Source organism: Crocuta crocuta, unplaced genomic scaffold, assembly GCF_008692635.1.
Source record: "Crocuta crocuta isolate KB4526 unplaced genomic scaffold, BGI_CrCroc_1.0 scaffold139, whole genome shotgun sequence".
Taxonomy (NCBI): Eukaryota; Metazoa; Chordata; class Mammalia; order Carnivora; family Hyaenidae; genus Crocuta; species Crocuta crocuta.
Genome location: NW_027533258.1, coordinates 11,980,141 through 11,996,224, shown reverse-complemented (window position 1 = coordinate 11,996,224; position 16,084 = coordinate 11,980,141). Strand labels below are relative to the sequence as shown.

The 16,084-nt window shown below is 48.2% G+C and overlaps 1 protein-coding gene across 1 annotated transcript in view; it reads right to left on the bottom strand.

Annotated features, from left to right (window-relative positions):
* Positions 1–16,084, bottom strand: part of ZZEF1 (zinc finger ZZ-type and EF-hand domain containing 1) — a 102,363-nt gene that overhangs the window by 17,291 nt on the left and 68,988 nt on the right. The window contains exons 38-44 of the mRNA XM_077746889.1: positions 13,418–13,578; positions 11,023–11,170; positions 9,851–9,990; positions 9,053–9,330; positions 8,229–8,403; positions 7,342–7,474; positions 897–1,090 (exon numbers count right to left, since the gene is read on the bottom strand). Of these exons, the coding sequence (XP_077603015.1) occupies positions 897–1,090; positions 7,342–7,474; positions 8,229–8,403; positions 9,053–9,330; positions 9,851–9,990; positions 11,023–11,170; positions 13,418–13,578 (1,229 nt within the window). The remainder of the gene's footprint in view (positions 1–896; positions 1,091–7,341; positions 7,475–8,228; positions 8,404–9,052; positions 9,331–9,850; positions 9,991–11,022; positions 11,171–13,417; positions 13,579–16,084) is intronic.

Genomic DNA, 16,084 nt, shown 5'->3' with positions numbered 1-16,084 from the left:
TCACCTCCTCAGAAAGGCTTTTCCTGACTCCGTGCTGTGTCCCTTGCAGGCTGGGCCGTGAGCCCCACCTTCTCTCAAGTTCAGTGCTACATGGCTCTCGGGTGCTCAACAAACACTTGTGAAAACAGGGAACCAGAGACAGAAATGGTCTGTGCCTTCACGGAGTTTATTTTCTCTTTCACGCTGTGGTAAGTGCCATGGAGTCAACAGCCTGTCTCCTCCCCGTAAGCTCTCGGGCCTGAGCCGGAGCCGGAACGCCCTCAGGGCCCGAGTCCTTCTGTGGTCCCCTGGGCAGTTCTGCCAAAGTCTAGGGACTCCCAAACTTAAAAATGAAACCCTTCTTTCGTGGCTACTTCTGTGGGGAAGATGGTCCTAAAAGCAATCCCTTCCCCGGTAGGGCCTCTCAGGCAGCGAAAGAACCACGTTCCCCTCAAGTCAAGGCTTCTCGTCTGCACCCGTTACCACCCAGCTCCTCGGGTGCCTCCCTCCTCCCACCCCAACCTCCAAGCCGATCGCTCCAAGTCCCGTAGGTGCTGGCCTTCCTGGTTCTCCCCTTCCTCTCGTCCTCTGACGGGCTGGAGGAGCTGTGGTTTAGAGGGAAGACAGAAGCTGTTTGGTCCAATTTCTTCCCATCTTCCAAGGTTATGTGTCTATTAGGCAAATACCCAGTTCTGGGAAACAGTACTGAAAAAATACAAAGAACCAACTACTGGGAAAAATCTGTTTTCTTCCTTTGAGTTATCCTTGTGCGAGATCCCAACCATTCCTGAAAATAATTAAGATCCCATCTACGGTTAACCATCCATCCACGTCACATGGCATTTCTTGATGTAAATCCCCTGCAGACGTTAAATCACAGCCAGACTCATTAGCAAATGGGAGCAGCTCACCATTACCTTCAGGGTTTTATATAATCCTTTGAGGGCCAGGGACAGGACCCAGGTCGCCTCCACCGCCTCAGGACAGTGGCTCTCCATGCTGGTCTGCAGGAGGTGACTGGCGATAAAGGCGAAGTGCTGGGAGTACTGGCTGAGCCGGGCCTGAGACGTGCTGCACTCCGGACCTTTCTGGGACAGCTGGTAGTCCTTCACTGAAGGGGAAGGTCAGGCAGGGGGAGAAAGGCACGGAAGTCCCGTAAGTGCTTCCCGCAGCCACGTCTCTTCCCTCGTAAGACACCGGGCCTGAAGGAAGAACCGCGGGCCCCCAAACACAAACCGCTCTGGCTTCAACTCGGCCGTCAGGTTTAAGGCGAGCTGGCAGGTGAGCACAAAGATGGCACTAGGCCACCTACCCATCAAGCAAGTGAGAGAGACAACTTACATTCCTACTACTGTGCACAAACAGGCTGTCTCCAAAAGTGTTAAGGGAAGTTCTTAAATACAGTACACAGAAGGGGTTTCCACTTCCAAAGAAAACTAAGACAGACTGACCAGAACATTAAAAAAAAAAAAAAAAATCACATGAAACAATGCAGATATGAGGCACCCAGCAGTATAGGACTATGATCCCTGAGAGAAGAGACATAAACCAGGAGAGACTTCCAACAGCCTGGCTTTCTGGAGACAACTTACAGGCTGCAGAACAGACACTGGAAATCCAAGCAGAGTCCCGCAGTCTCAACGAACTGATGAGAAAGAGGTCAGAGTTCAGGAAAGTCAAGGTAGCTAGAATTTATGGGGCAGGATATCACAAAGAAGGGAGAGACACAGAGACAGAGGGTGTGGGGGACCTGTCTATAAAAGCCACAGGAGCTTCCTCACGAGTCTCTGTTTGACTGTGATGTGTGCAAAGTTGAGAGCAAACTTCCTAGATAGGAAACTACCATTCTAGGAAAGAACTACCAAAAAGCAGTAGGATGAACAATTCCTGGAGCTCACACAGACCTGGGNTGAAGACATAATGGTTGAAATTTTTCTGAATTTGATGGAAACTGTAAATCCACATTTCCAGGAGGTCATTAAATCCCCAGGCAGAAGAAACAAAGAAAATTACATCAAGGCACATAACAATCAATGTGCTAAAACCCAGTGATTAAAAGAAAAATCTTAAAAGTAGCCAGAGAGAAAAGACTTTTGAAGAGTAACAGAGAATGACAGCTGACTTTGCGGCAGAAGCTATGCAAGCCAGAAGAAATGGACCAATAATTTTAAAGTATACCAAAAAAAATTCTCAGCATAGAATTTTTTATGCAGCAAAATTATCTCTCAAAGATAAAGTCAAAATAAATTATTTCTTTATTGGTAGGACAAACCAAAACAAAAATTCTGTGGCAGCAGACCTGAGGTACAAGAAATGTTAAAATGATATCAGATGGATACTTGAAACTACCTAAAGAAATGAGGAGCACTGGAAATGGTAAATATGTATGTAAATAAATATAAAAGTTAGTATTTTCTCATTTTATTAAAAACATATTTTTAATGTTTATTTTTGAGAGAGAGAGAGCACGAGTGAGGGAGGGGCAGAGAGAGGGGGGGGACAGAGGATCCAAAAAGCAGGCTCGGTGCTGACAGCAGAGAGCTCACTGTGGGGTTTGATCTCAAGAACTGAACTGTCAGACCATGACCTGAGCTCAGGTCGGACACTTAACTGACTGAGCCACCCAGGAGCCCATTTTTCTCATTTTAAAATCTCTCTTAGGGGGCGCCTGGGTGGCTTAGTCGGTTAAGCGTCCGACTTTCGCTTAGGTCATGATCTCAAGGTTCGTGGGTTCGAGCCACGCATCGGGCTCTGTGCTGACAGCTAGCTCAGAGCCTGGAGCCTATTTCAGAGTCTGTGTCTCCCTCTCTCTCTGACCCTCCCCTGCTCACGCTGTCTCTCTCTCTCTCTCTCTCTCTCTCCTAGAAATAAATAAAAATATTAAAAAAATAAATAAATAAAATCTCTCTTAAAATATCTGACTTTTTAAAGCAAAAATAAATATAATGAGATTTACATCACGTAGAAGCAGGATGTGTGATGACAACAGCATAAAGGATAAAGGAACAGAAATACAAAATCTATAATGTTTCTTCACTGTATGTGAAGTGTAGAATATTATTTGAAGGCAGACTATGATGAGTGAATGGTGAATATTATAAACCCTCAGGCAATCACTAAAAATTATCTGCAAGTAACCTATAGCAAACCCTAGAATAACCACTGAAAAAATTAAGATAGTTAAAAGCCAATTGTGAAAATAAGATGGAGTCATTAAAAAGCAAAAACAGGGGCGCCTGGGTGGCTTAGTCGGTTAAGTGTCCGACTTTCGCTTAGGTCATGATCTCGCGGTTCGTGGGTTCGAGGCCCGCATTGGGCTCTGTGCTGACTGCCAGCTCGGAGCCTGGAGCCTGTTTCAGCCTGTGACTCCCTCTCTCTCTGACCCTCCCCTGCTCACGCTGTCTCTCTCTCTCCTAGAAATGAATAAAAATATTAAAAAAGAAAAAAAAAGCAAAAACAAAAACCCTCCATGCAAAACAAGGCAGGGAAATGGAAAAAAAAAGGAATAAATGAGACAAACAGAACACAATCAAGAAAACAGATTTAAACTCAATAATCTTAATAACTGCATTAAATGTAAATCCTCTTAACATCTAGATGGTCAGACTGGATTAAAAAAGAAAATTCTACTATGTGCTATCTACAAGAAATCCACTAAATGTAAAGACACAGGCAGGTTAAGTGAGAGAATGGGACGCATACACCATGCAAATGTTTGCAATAAAACAAAAGCTAGAGAGGCCACATAAACATTGAAGTCAATTTCTGAACAAGGAATATTATCAGAGATAAAAAGGGACATTTCATGGGGCACCTGGGTGGCTCAGTCGGTTAAGCTTCTGACTTTGGCTCCACAGCTCGTGAGTTTGAGCCCCACGTTGGACTCTGTGCTGACAGCTCAGAGCTTGGAGCCTGGTTCTGATTCTGTGTCCTCCACTCTCTATGCCCCCCCCCCGCCCCCGCTCACGCTCTTTCTGTCCCTCCTCCAAAAATAAAATAAACATTAAAAATTTTTTCAAAAAAAAGGGACATTTCCTATGGAATTAAGAAACCGACATATATACAATTATAGTTGAAGACATCAACATTCCTCTCAGTAATTCTCAGAACAGAAAGCAATTCAGTAAGAGCACGAAAGTCTTGACCAACATTATCAACTGACTTCACTTAAATGATGTCTACAGAGGGGCACCTGGGTGGCTCACTCAGTTAAACATCTGACTTCAGATCAGGTAGTGAGCTCACGGTTCATGAGTTAGAGTCCTGCGTCGGGCACTGTGCTGACAGCTCAGGGCCTGGAGCCTGCTTCAGATAGAGTGAGTGAGTGAGTGAGTGAGTGAGTGAGTGAGTGTGTGTGTGTGTGTGTGTCTCTCTCTGTTCCTGCTTCAGATAGTGTGTGTGTGTGTGTGTGTGTGTGTCTCTCTGTTCCTCCCCAACCTGCACTGTCTCTCTCTCTCTCTCTCTCAAAAATAAATAAAGATTAAAAAAAATTTTTTTTAAATGATGTCTACAAAACAGTGTAGGTTTCTCTTCAAGTGCACATGGAACCTTATTCAAAACAGATCAAATTCGGGACCATAAAATATGTTTCAATAATCTTAACAGGACTGTAATAATTCAAAGTATGTTCTCTGATGCCAAGAGAATTAAACCTGAAATTAATAACAAAGATTTCTGGAATATGCCCCAAATATTTGCAAATTCAACAATACATTCTTAAGCAATCTATAAATAAAAAGTTTTATGATAAATAGAAAATATTCTATTGTAATGACCCGAATGAATATGATAATTATATAAAAAATTATGGATGCAGCTAATGCTATACCTAGAGGAAAATTCACAGCATTAAAATGCTTCAGTCAACAAATAACAAAAATCTCAAATCAGTGACTTAGACTTCCATCCTAAGCAATTAGAGCAAGAAAAAAAATTAGAGCAAGAAAAAAGAAGCAAATTAAACCCAAAGCAAGAAGTAAGAAATTAATGATGACAAAGACAGAAATCAACGAAGCAGAAAACAGAAAAATAACAGAGAAAAAAAAAAATCAATGAAACCAAAAGTTAGTCCTTTGAAAAGATCAAATAACATCGATCAAGCTCTGACGAGACACTTTAGGAAACAAACAAGAGAAGACACAAATTATCAAAATCAGGAATAAGAGAAGTCAGCTGTGCCATGAAGAGAGCTCAGAGACCTCAAACTGTTCCCTGAATAAGTGGAGAGGTATACAGTGCTCATGTGTCACGTTAACATGTCAGTTTTCCCTAAATGGATATGCAGATTCAATGGTTATTTAAGAGAAACTGACAGGTTGAATCTAAAATTTAGGGGCGCCTGGGTGGCTCAGTGGGTTAAGTGTCCGACTTCGGCTCAGGTCATGATCTCACGGTTCGTGGGTTCGACGTGTTCGACGTGTGCTGACAGCGCCGAGCCTGGAGCCTGTTTCAGAGTCTGTGTCTCCCTCTCTCTCTGACCCTCCCCTGCTCACGCTGTCTCTCTCTCTCTCTCTCTCTCTCTCTCTCTTTATGTAATGAGTAAAATATTTAAAAAATTAAAAAATAAAGTTTATACAGAAAGGCAAGGAACTAGACTACCCAAAACAATGCTGACAAAAGAATAACGAAGCTGGAGGACCTGATTTCAGACTTAGCATAAATCTACAAAAGTCACGAGAGTACAGTATTTGAGCAAAGCCAAATACATAGATTAATGGAATAAGACATAACCAATAAACGGCAACAGACACGTGGGTCAACCAGTCTCCAACAAAGATGTCAGAATAATTCCATGGAGAAGTCTGTTCAACAAATGATCATAAAACAACTGGATGTTAATAAGCAAAAAAGAAAAAAGAAAAGGATAAAGAACGAGACCCTTGACCTTTACCTCACACCACACACAAAGGTAGCACAGCCAGTGCTGAAGCTGAATGAGAAAGTGTGTTACTTCAGAAGCAGAACCTGGCACAGAGCGGTTACAATACTCCAGAGTTTGCAGGCTGTTTAGGGTTCGGCAAACTAAATCAAAGGTCACTCAGGATATGTTTCCACAGTCTTCTACTGACGGAGTGAAACGGAAAGTGATGTGAATGTCAACACACTTAGTCAAAGTTATTTCACACTCATTCAGCCATCCGACTCCACAATCTATTTAAATGACCCACTAGAAAATCAGGGACTCTGGCAAAAGGAAAAATTACATATTCAGAACCTAAACGTGTCCCACCAAAAACACAGAGCCGTATCCACAAAGTAACAGCATGGCAAGGGCCTTCAGATTCACCCGAATTCAGGGCGTGTGGGGGGCTCAGTTAAGTGTCTGACTTGATTTCGGCTCAGGTCATGATCTCACAGTTCTGTGAGCATGAGCCCTGCGTCAGCTCTGTGCTCTGACCATGCAAAGCCAGCTTAGGATTCTCTCTCTCTGCCCCTCCTCTACTTACATTCTCTGTGTCTCTCTCAAAATAAATAAATACACTTAAAAAATTTTTTTACCCTAATTCAACCACATCTCCTCAGAGATGAAGAAAAAGAAGCTCAGGGACTCACAACTTGTTTAAAAACCCATATACAGGGGCAAGAACCAAGTATCTTCGCTGGTTTCAGAGTGTGCAGAGGTTGGACAACTTCCTTTCGTTCTTAGAAAAAATATGCTAAAATCAAGAAGTCAGGCAACAGCAGACGCTGGTGAGGATGTGGAGAAAGAGGAACTCTTGTGCACTGCTGGTGGGAATGCAAACTGCCACTCTGGAAAACAGTATGGAGGTTCCCCCCAAAATTAAAAATAGAACTACCCTACGACCCAGCAATTGCAATACTGGGTATTTATCCAAGGGATACAGGTGTGCTGTTTCAAAGGGACACATGCACCCCAGTGTTTACAGCCACTCTATCGACAATAAGCAAAGTATGGAAAGAGCCCAAATGTCCATCGATGGATGAATGGATAAAGAAGAGGTGGAGTGTTACTCGGCCATCAAAAAGAAGGAAATCTTGCCATTTGCAACTACGTGGATGGAACTAGAGGGTATCATGCTAAGCGAAATTAGTCAGAGACATATATCATATGACTTCACTCACATGAGGACTTTAAGACACAAAACCGATGAACATAAGGGAAGGGAAGCAAAAATACCATAAAAACAGGGAAGGGGACAAAAACATAAGGGACCCTTAAATACAGAGAGCAAACAGGGTTGCTGGAGGGGTTGTGGGAGGGGGATGGGCTACATGGGTGAAGGGCATTAAGGAATCTGTTCTTGAAATCGTTGTTACACTATACGCTAACTAACTCGGATATAAATTTTAAAAAATTAATTAAAAAAAAAAAAAAAAGAAAGAAAAAAGAATGCTTGGGACCTGTTTTCCTTTTCCGGGTTTTGACATCGACGACCACAGCCCTGTTCTTCTCAGTAAAGTGCTTCAAGATGATCACATTATGTGGTTCATTGGCATTATCCACATATACACACCGGGTCCCCACACAGAGGACCTAGAACAGGACAGAGATCAAGAAGGCAGCTCAGGAGCACACAGAGGCAGGCGCAGGCCCGTAACGGGACACAGGCCCCAGCCTGTCCCTCGAGGACGGGCTCTCCTAAGCCCAGGGCCCGGCACAGAAGCGGCTTCCGTGCTTGCTGGAGGAAGCCGTGTTTTCACAGTCCCCTCGTCCCAGTGCCTGCAAGCCTTGACCATCAGAAAGGAGATCAAGGTGAATGGCCACGTGAGAAACAACTACTCTGAAGTTCTCTGTAACTGCTGTTAGTTACCTGCTAGTCAAAGCCAGCTACTGGCTCATAAATGAGTCAAATGGCTAACCTGTTAAAAATGCAGTAGAGGGGCGCCTGGGTGGCTCGGTCGGTTAAGTGTCCGACTTTGGCTCAGGTCATGATCTCACAGTTCGTGGGTTCAAGCCCCGTGATGGGCTCTGTGCTGACAGCCAGCTCAGAGCCTGGAGCTGCTTCGGATTCTGTGTCTCCCTCTCTCTCTGACCATCCCCTGATCACACTGCCTCTCTCTCTCAGAAATTAAAAAAAAAGCACAAAACAAAACACATTAAAAAAATTTTTTTTAAATAAAAAAAAAAAATGCAGTAGAACAGACCATCCCATAATCTAAAAATCTACCTATCCTGTAAATGCAAATTATGTAACTGAAGGTAAGAAACTCTCAAGGTCACATGTAGCAGAGACCCTGCTGGGTGTGAGGAGGATGGAAGACGTGGCCCGACCTCCAGACCGACGTACCTGGGGGAAGCCGACCAGCACGAGCAGGGTGAAGATGTTGGTGTGCTTCAGCTGGAAAGGCAGCTGCTTGATGCAGTGGTCCGTGAACGTGGCGATGACGTCACGCCACAGGGGGGCGCTGTTGAGGGACCGCAGGATCTCCGCCATGGAGCAGGCCCAGTCCAAACCCACGCGGCTGGAAGGCGAGAGCTCCATCAGGGGGTGCAGGCTTGAAACTCAACTCAGCAGAGCTCACTACGCTCCCAGGCAGATGCAGCCCAAGAACCACTCACCTGTTAGGTTAAAAACTACCCGAATGACGCCTGTTACCTATACGCTCAGTCTACGGCTACGTTTAAAAATAAATGTCTATAAATAAGTCACACATTCACGTGCACTTGTGCACACTCATGTTTATACACAGAAAAAAAAAAAAAGCTCAGAAGGAAATATATTGAAACAGTACCAGATGCATTAAAATAGTACAGCTGGGGTGATTTTTTTCTCCATTTTTGTTTTCCAAATTTGGTACTGTGGCTATTACTCTTATAATAAAAACAGGCCTATTTGCTTCAACCCCGAAGCCTAGACTTATTGCTGTCAGGGAAAATCAACCAGAATCTATATGTATCATCAGAAAGTTGAATCAGCAGACAGTGCCAAGACCCTACAGCTGTCTTAATGTCAGTTTTAAGGACAATTTGAATGTCAGCTGACCCCATTTCTAATAAAACGAATTCTATTCTCTCAGGAGATTCCTGGACCACAGCACACTGGAATGAGTCAAGGGCCGGGCCACGGACTTGAGGAAACGCACAGCGAGCCGGGACAGGCTGCGGGGCTACCTGTCCAGACACACGGCTCCCAGGCTGAAGAGCAGGTGGGTGGTCTTCCAGCCATCTGGCACGACGGGACTGTCCCCTGCTGCGAACAAGGTGTGCTTGGCGGAGAGGACCTTCACCACCGCGGCGTCCACCTCTGCTGGCCAGAGGCGGGAGACCAACTGGCCGAGAAGGCCCAGCGTGAGGTGGTAGGTTTCGTTCAGGTGGCCTGCGTTCGCGATCACAACCTGAAACATGAGTGGGAGGGCGCGCTCCAGGTCTACCACAGGGACGGCGGGGCCCTGCCGAGAGAGAGAGAGAGAGACGCTGGTCACCACGCAACGCATGTGGCCCGCCGGCTGAACACGGTGCCCCTCACGTGCCCCTCACGTGGGTCTGAGGTACAACTGCCTCGTGCACAGGGACCATGCCTTTCACGGACAGCTCTGCACAACCAGCTGTGAAAAGACATTCTCGGGTACCATCTTTTTTCAAGTTTATTTATCTATTTTGTGAGAGAACCAGTGGGGGAAGGGCGGAGGGAGAAGGGGACAGAAGCTTTGAAGGGGGCTCTGTGCTGACAGCAGAGAGCCCGACGTGGGGCTTGAACTCACGAACTGTGAGATCATGAGCCGAGCCAAAGTCGGAGATTTATCCGACTGAGCCAGGCTCCCCTTCAGGTATCATCTTACGATCCCACTTCCAAGAATAATAACAACATGCTACTCTCAGGGACACAGGGACGTTGCTCTTAACAGGTGGTTTTCTCCCACATAAACTACCACCCCTCTTCCAGAAAAGAGAGTACCATTTGTCTCTTACCAACTTTAAGGGAGGTAACATAGCTGCCAGTAATCCCAAAATCCTCTTCTGGGAACACTCAGCAAACACCTGCTCGGGGCTGGGAGTAACTGCCTTTTCCTCGAGGGGCTTCTGAGATGGCATGACTGAACTGTCGGCATCTGAGTTGTAAAACATCAAACTTTCAGACCTTGCCAGGTTCTGTGCACATACAAACAGCAGGTAAGCTGCTGCACCGTCCCTGGGCTGCTGGAGAACGAAACTGGGACTCTGCTGCACACTCCTGCTCACCCCGCAGTGGCCTCTGCAGTCGCCGTTGCCCTGACCCTGCTGGTCTGTGCTCACGCTAAGTACCTCCCAACATACCAAATCACGGGTATTTATCATCTGTCTTCCCTTCTAGACTCTTGCTGTTCTTCAGCACCTAGTGTATCATAAGCACCTAGAAATGTTTCTGGAGGATAGCAGGTGCTCAGAGAATGCTTGATGGATGAATAAACTATACGTGGACCAGGACGCTGGCGCTTGTGCAGACCAGAGAAGGGCTGGGCCAACGAGGGGCGTCAGCCTGTTGCACTGCAAAGATGCTCACCAGCCCCTGCTGAGAGCTGGCCTCACGGACGGGCAGGACGCCCTGTGCTCCCCGCTGCCTCCATCACAGAGCCGGGCAGTGAGACACACGCCGTCCTCCACCCCCGCACACCTGCTGGTGGGACTCTCCCGGGCAGCCGACCAGCGGCTCCCACTCTGCGGCCTGTGCTGCCGCCTCAAGTCCCCCCCACAGCGGGTCCTAGCACGGCTGAGGTCTCTCGCTGCCTGACCTTTACGAGGCTTCACACCTCTCTTCTGGACGGAGTCACGTCTCACGTCCAATTACGGTCACCTATACCGTGTGGTCTACAGCCTCCCAGACCGCAGGCTCCACGTCAGGGACCTATGTGTTCGTCTGACTTCGTCCCTGTCGCATCTCCACAGTCTAGCACAGGGCTCGGCATGCGGAAGGCCCTCTGTAATTAGGGAAGAACCGAGTAGGAAGGCGGGCAAAGGGTTAGCGGTACCGTCTGACACAAAATGAGAAACCGTGTGCCCTTGGTTGCCAGCCAGTTTCAAACTGTGTGCAACAAACAGCTCAGGGATGAGTCTGTGTGCATTTAATGTAAAGGAGACCAAGGTCACGATCAAAGACTCTTTACCTGGAAGCCCTCCGGGTGTGCTACCATCTGCAGGCGAGTCTGAAGCCTGAGTCTGGCATGAAGGACCCTTCACTATTGATGCACCTTCGTCCGCCTCACTCCTCTGTTTGCAGTCGAGGGGTCTGACCTTCTTGTGACCATCTTTACCCTGAAAACAAAACACAGAAGAATAAAAGTTTCTTCTAACAGAAGTCTGCTCCCTTGGTGTGCCTGGGCAGCTCAGTCGGTTAAGTGTCCGACTCTTGGGATCGATCCCCATGTCGGGCTCTGTGCCGGGTGTGCAGCCTGCTTGGGATCCTCTCTCTCTCCCTCTCCCTTTGCCCTCGCCTGCTTCAAAAAAATTTTTAAAGTTTGCTCAATTGTGTTGTAATACAATTCAATTTTTAAAATCATTAGCCAGTCTTTATGGACTTAAATATTTCTGAATTCCTTAAGAAAATGTGCATTTCTGATGATAAATCTGTGCTCTAATTAAGACAGTAATCACTGCAACCTATCCCCCAACCGTCTCCCAAATGCCCTTGCATCAGAACCCACAGTCCCATTAGCAATGGCCACACTACCAACCTCTAGTACATTTAACTCAGCTTTTTTTTAAAGTTTATTTTTATGTATTTTGAGAGAGAGAGAGAAGAGAGCACAGGCAAGTGGGGGAGGGGCAGAGAGGGAAGGAGACAGAATCCCAAACAGGTTCTACACTGTCAGCAGAGGCTGACTCAGGGCTTGACCTCATGAACTGTGAGATCATGATCTGAGCTGTAGTCAAGGGTCGGGTGCTTAACCATCTGGGACACTCAGACGCCCCCACTCTAACTTAGCTTTTAGAGGCCGCTTACAGAAAGTTCTTCTCTTGGGAAGAAGGAAAAAAACAAAGTGTTCGTCTAGAACACCGAGCTTACGCTTCTGAGTATTTCCTTTTGGTAAGGAGTCTTGTTAAAGGGGCTCGTGCCGGAGCAGGGAGGCTTTCCTGGGCTCAAGAGTCGGGCAGCGAGCTGCCTAGATTGGCAGGATGACGGCCCTTGACCTGTGTTTCCTGAGGCTTTTTCCCCTGGGCCAGAGAAAGTCTCAAAGATGAGCCTGACACCTCTTTCTGAAACAAAAATTAAGGAAGTGCTCAGAGACAGAGGCGTGTCAGCCGGACACAGAAGCCGGCAGCAAGAGGCTTCCACGGGCCAACCGGGGCATCAAGTAACATAACGAAAAATAATAGATTTTAAGTAAACTCTACACCCAACGTAGGGCTCGGACATACAACCTGAGATCAAGACTCACACAGTCTACACACTGAGCTGCCCAGGCTCCCCAAAAACAATAGCATTTAATCCGCTGAATGAAAAAAGTCACCCAGGCCATTCTGATGAGAATAAAGGCACAGGCGGACACACAGGGAGCAAAGCGCTCCTGGGCAGCCTGTCCTGAGACGCTGGGAGCCCACAGGAGGACACAACGGCCCCGGGCTCCGGGTGGGGGCTGTCCCTGCTGACGACGCGCTCTCTGCCCCGCCACCATCTGTGGGTGGCTGAAATGCGGCCTGGAGTTGTGTGGTCAGAAACGTTGGCACGTCAGAGACCAGTCTGAGGCGTCCGTCACCTGTCTCGTGCTGGCTCCCTGGCTGAGACGAGCCGACTAAACTCTCAGGTTTCCGCCAGCCATCTTTACTTCTGACTTCCTCTAAAGGACAATGAATGGGGTCACGGTGAGCCAAAACCACCAAACGGTGGATCCCTGAACTAGTGAGTGAGGCTGAGAGGACGGAAACACCAGCAGCTCCTGAGGCAATGTCAAGGGCACTCACAGCCCCAGCTCAAGCCTCGGAGGCAGCGTCGCAGGTGTGCTGTGCTCTTCCACAGACCCATCTTTCAGACTGCAGTCGCTGGCTCCGCGTGCACCCAGAGGCTCCCCCAGCTGAGGTGAGTGTATGTGAACTACCGGGTCTGCCTGGTAAACAGGAAGCACTTCATGCTCCGTCTGCTGGCGACTGTGAATGCCGCTTCACACGCGCGGTGCTCGCCAGGGGCAGGACCGAGTCCCTTTCTGTGCGTGACCTTCTACCGTTGTGAACCCGCCGGAAGGCAGATAACAGGAGCCACTAACACACGGAACAGGCTGTGAACACCGCCAGCAGCACCTCACACACAGTAGCTCACTGTGTAATGTGTGTAAGTGCTCAGAACAACCCCAGGAAACAGGTTTTATCATTCTCGCTCCATCTTACAGATGAGAATGTGAAGTGGACACGCTGTGGTAAGGTGCCCGGGATCGGACAGCGCAGGGGCTGGAAGCCGGGAAATCTGGGTCAAGACAGTCTGTGGCCGTAACCTCTCTGCTCAGCTCCCAGTGGAGAACGGCCCCCCTTTCACCCTGATATCGTGCACAGTAACGAACTGGGACGTACGCTGCCGTGCACAGAAGGGCCTGTATGTGACGCGTCCTCAGCAACCCGGATCGCTGTCTCCTCCTCTGGTGTGCGAGCGGGCACAGCGGCGGGCGGGGCCTGACTTTCCGGACTCGCGTCTCCATCTGGCAGTACCCCAAGAAGAGCCAGGGCTTTCAGACCTACACGGGGAGCAAATCAGAGGATGGTGAAACACTTTACAACAGGGTTTGTTTCCTGTAAGTGCCGTAAGTCACTGGCACTCTCTGGAAGCGGACGGCTGGGTTCTCCGGAGCAAACCCGAGCGCATTGAACACAAAGCCCCGCGGCCACAGCTCGGCTCCCGACTTCAGGCACCAGAAGTCTGGACGGCGAGGGGCACCTGCGTGTTACTAACAGCAGACGACACGACATAACAGGGCTGTCTGCCTAGAAAGTCACTGCCCCACAACGTGCTGTCTCAACTCCCACCAGTAAAAAGGTAACAAGACGGCTCGGAAGTGCCAGTATGGCCCCCCTGCTGCCCAACAGAGGTCTGACTCCTTCAACGTCTGCTAGAATAGGGAGTCCCTTACTGTGAAAGGGTTTGAACGTCTCGGAAGTACTGTCTGTGCGATGTTGTCCTTAGCACTCGGCAGTACAGTCAGCATCGCCTGGATGCTTCGTAGGTGAACTTTAACTCCGAGGCGCTCCCACCTAGAGAACGCGGTCAGGTGAAGCGGCTGCACTCCGGGTTAGAAACCATTCCCCTGGAGGAAGGAGGCAAGATGGCGGAGAAGTAGGGAGCTCCGTACATTTCGCCTGCACCCATCTCTCAAACAGAGAAGGCCTGAAGTCGTAGGACACTGAGCCACAGGAGTTTGGGAAGAGAGAGAGACAGAGCACACTGGGAAGAAAACCTCATAAGTGCGTGAGTGCGAACTGGGGAAGATAAATGCGGGACGGGACGCAGAGATACGGAGGGAGGGGAGGGAACCCGGCTTGTGTGCAACTGCGGTGAGTGATTAACTGGCAAGCGGTGGCGAGCTCCTGTGAGCCCAGGGGAGAGGAAAGAAAAGCTGAGACTGCTCATAGAACCATCCCTGGAGAACAGGAAAAAAAAAAAAACCCTCAGCTTGGAAAAGACAGTGTTTTCAAGCTCTGGCTGGGGTGCTGACTTTAAACCAGGTGCCCTGGTCGCAGAAGGCTCCAGGAAAAACTGAACTGCCGCGCGCCCGGCACCATCCATGGCGGCAGCGGCCCAGTGAACCCGCAGCAACGCCTGCGGAGGCGGTTCCGGCGCCGGGGGAAGCGGCAGCGGCGCGCACGGCAGTGGCGCGCACGGCAGTGGCAGCGACCCAGTGAAACAGCGGCGGCGCTGAGGTGACGCGGACTCTGCGGACCTCAAGTTGCTACGTTCCCCAAACGCACTCGGGCTGTATCGCTGCTTGACCCCAGCGGACCTGAGGTTGCGACACTTCCCCCACCCCCCACCCAACCCCCAGCAACAGGGAAGCAGCGACCTGCGGGACTGGTCAGGGCGGTATAACAAAGCCCGCGGACTGAGACCTGGAAATGAGGCAGAGCGTGGGGCATAGAACTCAGCCCACCTTGGCTACATCCTCAGCACAGGGAGATCGGACCTGAAGAAGTGATTTGCAACACTTGGTTGAGAAGGGACTGGGGCGACGCCATTCTTCTCCCCACAATCACTAAGGCGGGGCCTCAGGGAGACCAGGGGACGCAGTGGAGACAAGACCTGCCTACACAAACCACGCCGATCCCCTCCAGATAGCTGTTTTGTTGTTGTTGTAGCTGTTTTTACCTGAGCCTGGGTTTGCGTGTTTACTGGTTTTGTCTGTGCGCTTGTGTACCTGTGTTCCCTCTGTGGTTTCTGTTTTCTTTTTCCAGGGCTGCCTCAAGAAACAAGCCAAACTACACATGGTGGAGAGTCCCAAATACCACTACCAGTAGGGAAACAAAATAACCGAATGCTCAACAAGAGAAACCAAGAGAAACCTTCCAAAGAACACTTCCTGAACAGACAGGCCCTGAACAGTCAAAAGAGCCCCTCTCTAATACAGCAGAACTCGCAGGGGCCGAGTGTAAAACAAGCTTTACAAGTAACAAGAGACAGAAAGCTAACCAAAATGACGAAACGGAAGAACATTCCTCCAAAGAAACTCCAGGAAGAAATGACAGCTAGAGAACTGCTCAAAACATATATAAGCAACATAACTGAACAAGAACTTAGAACAATAATCATAAAATTAATCGCCAGGTTTGAAAAAAGCATGGAGGACATCAGAGAAACTATGGCTACAAACAATATGGAGCTTAAAAATAGTTATGGTGAATTAAAAAATGCGATAAATGAGATACATAATAAATTGGAGGTGTCCAATGCACGGATTGAAGAGGCAGAAAGGAGAATAAGTGATTTAGAAGACACTATTATAGAAAAAGAAGAAACTGAAAAAAAAGAGAGATAAATTGATCCAGGAATATGAAAGAGTTCGAGAGCTTGGTGATACAATCAAACGGAACAATATCTGTATCATAGGAATCCCAGAAGGGGGGTGGGGGGAAAGGTGCTGAAGGAGTCCTGGAACAAATTATAGCAGAGAACTTCCCCAACCTGGGGAGGGAAGTAGATGTTGAAATTCAAGAGGCACAGAGAACTCCCCTCAGACGTAACTTGAATCGATC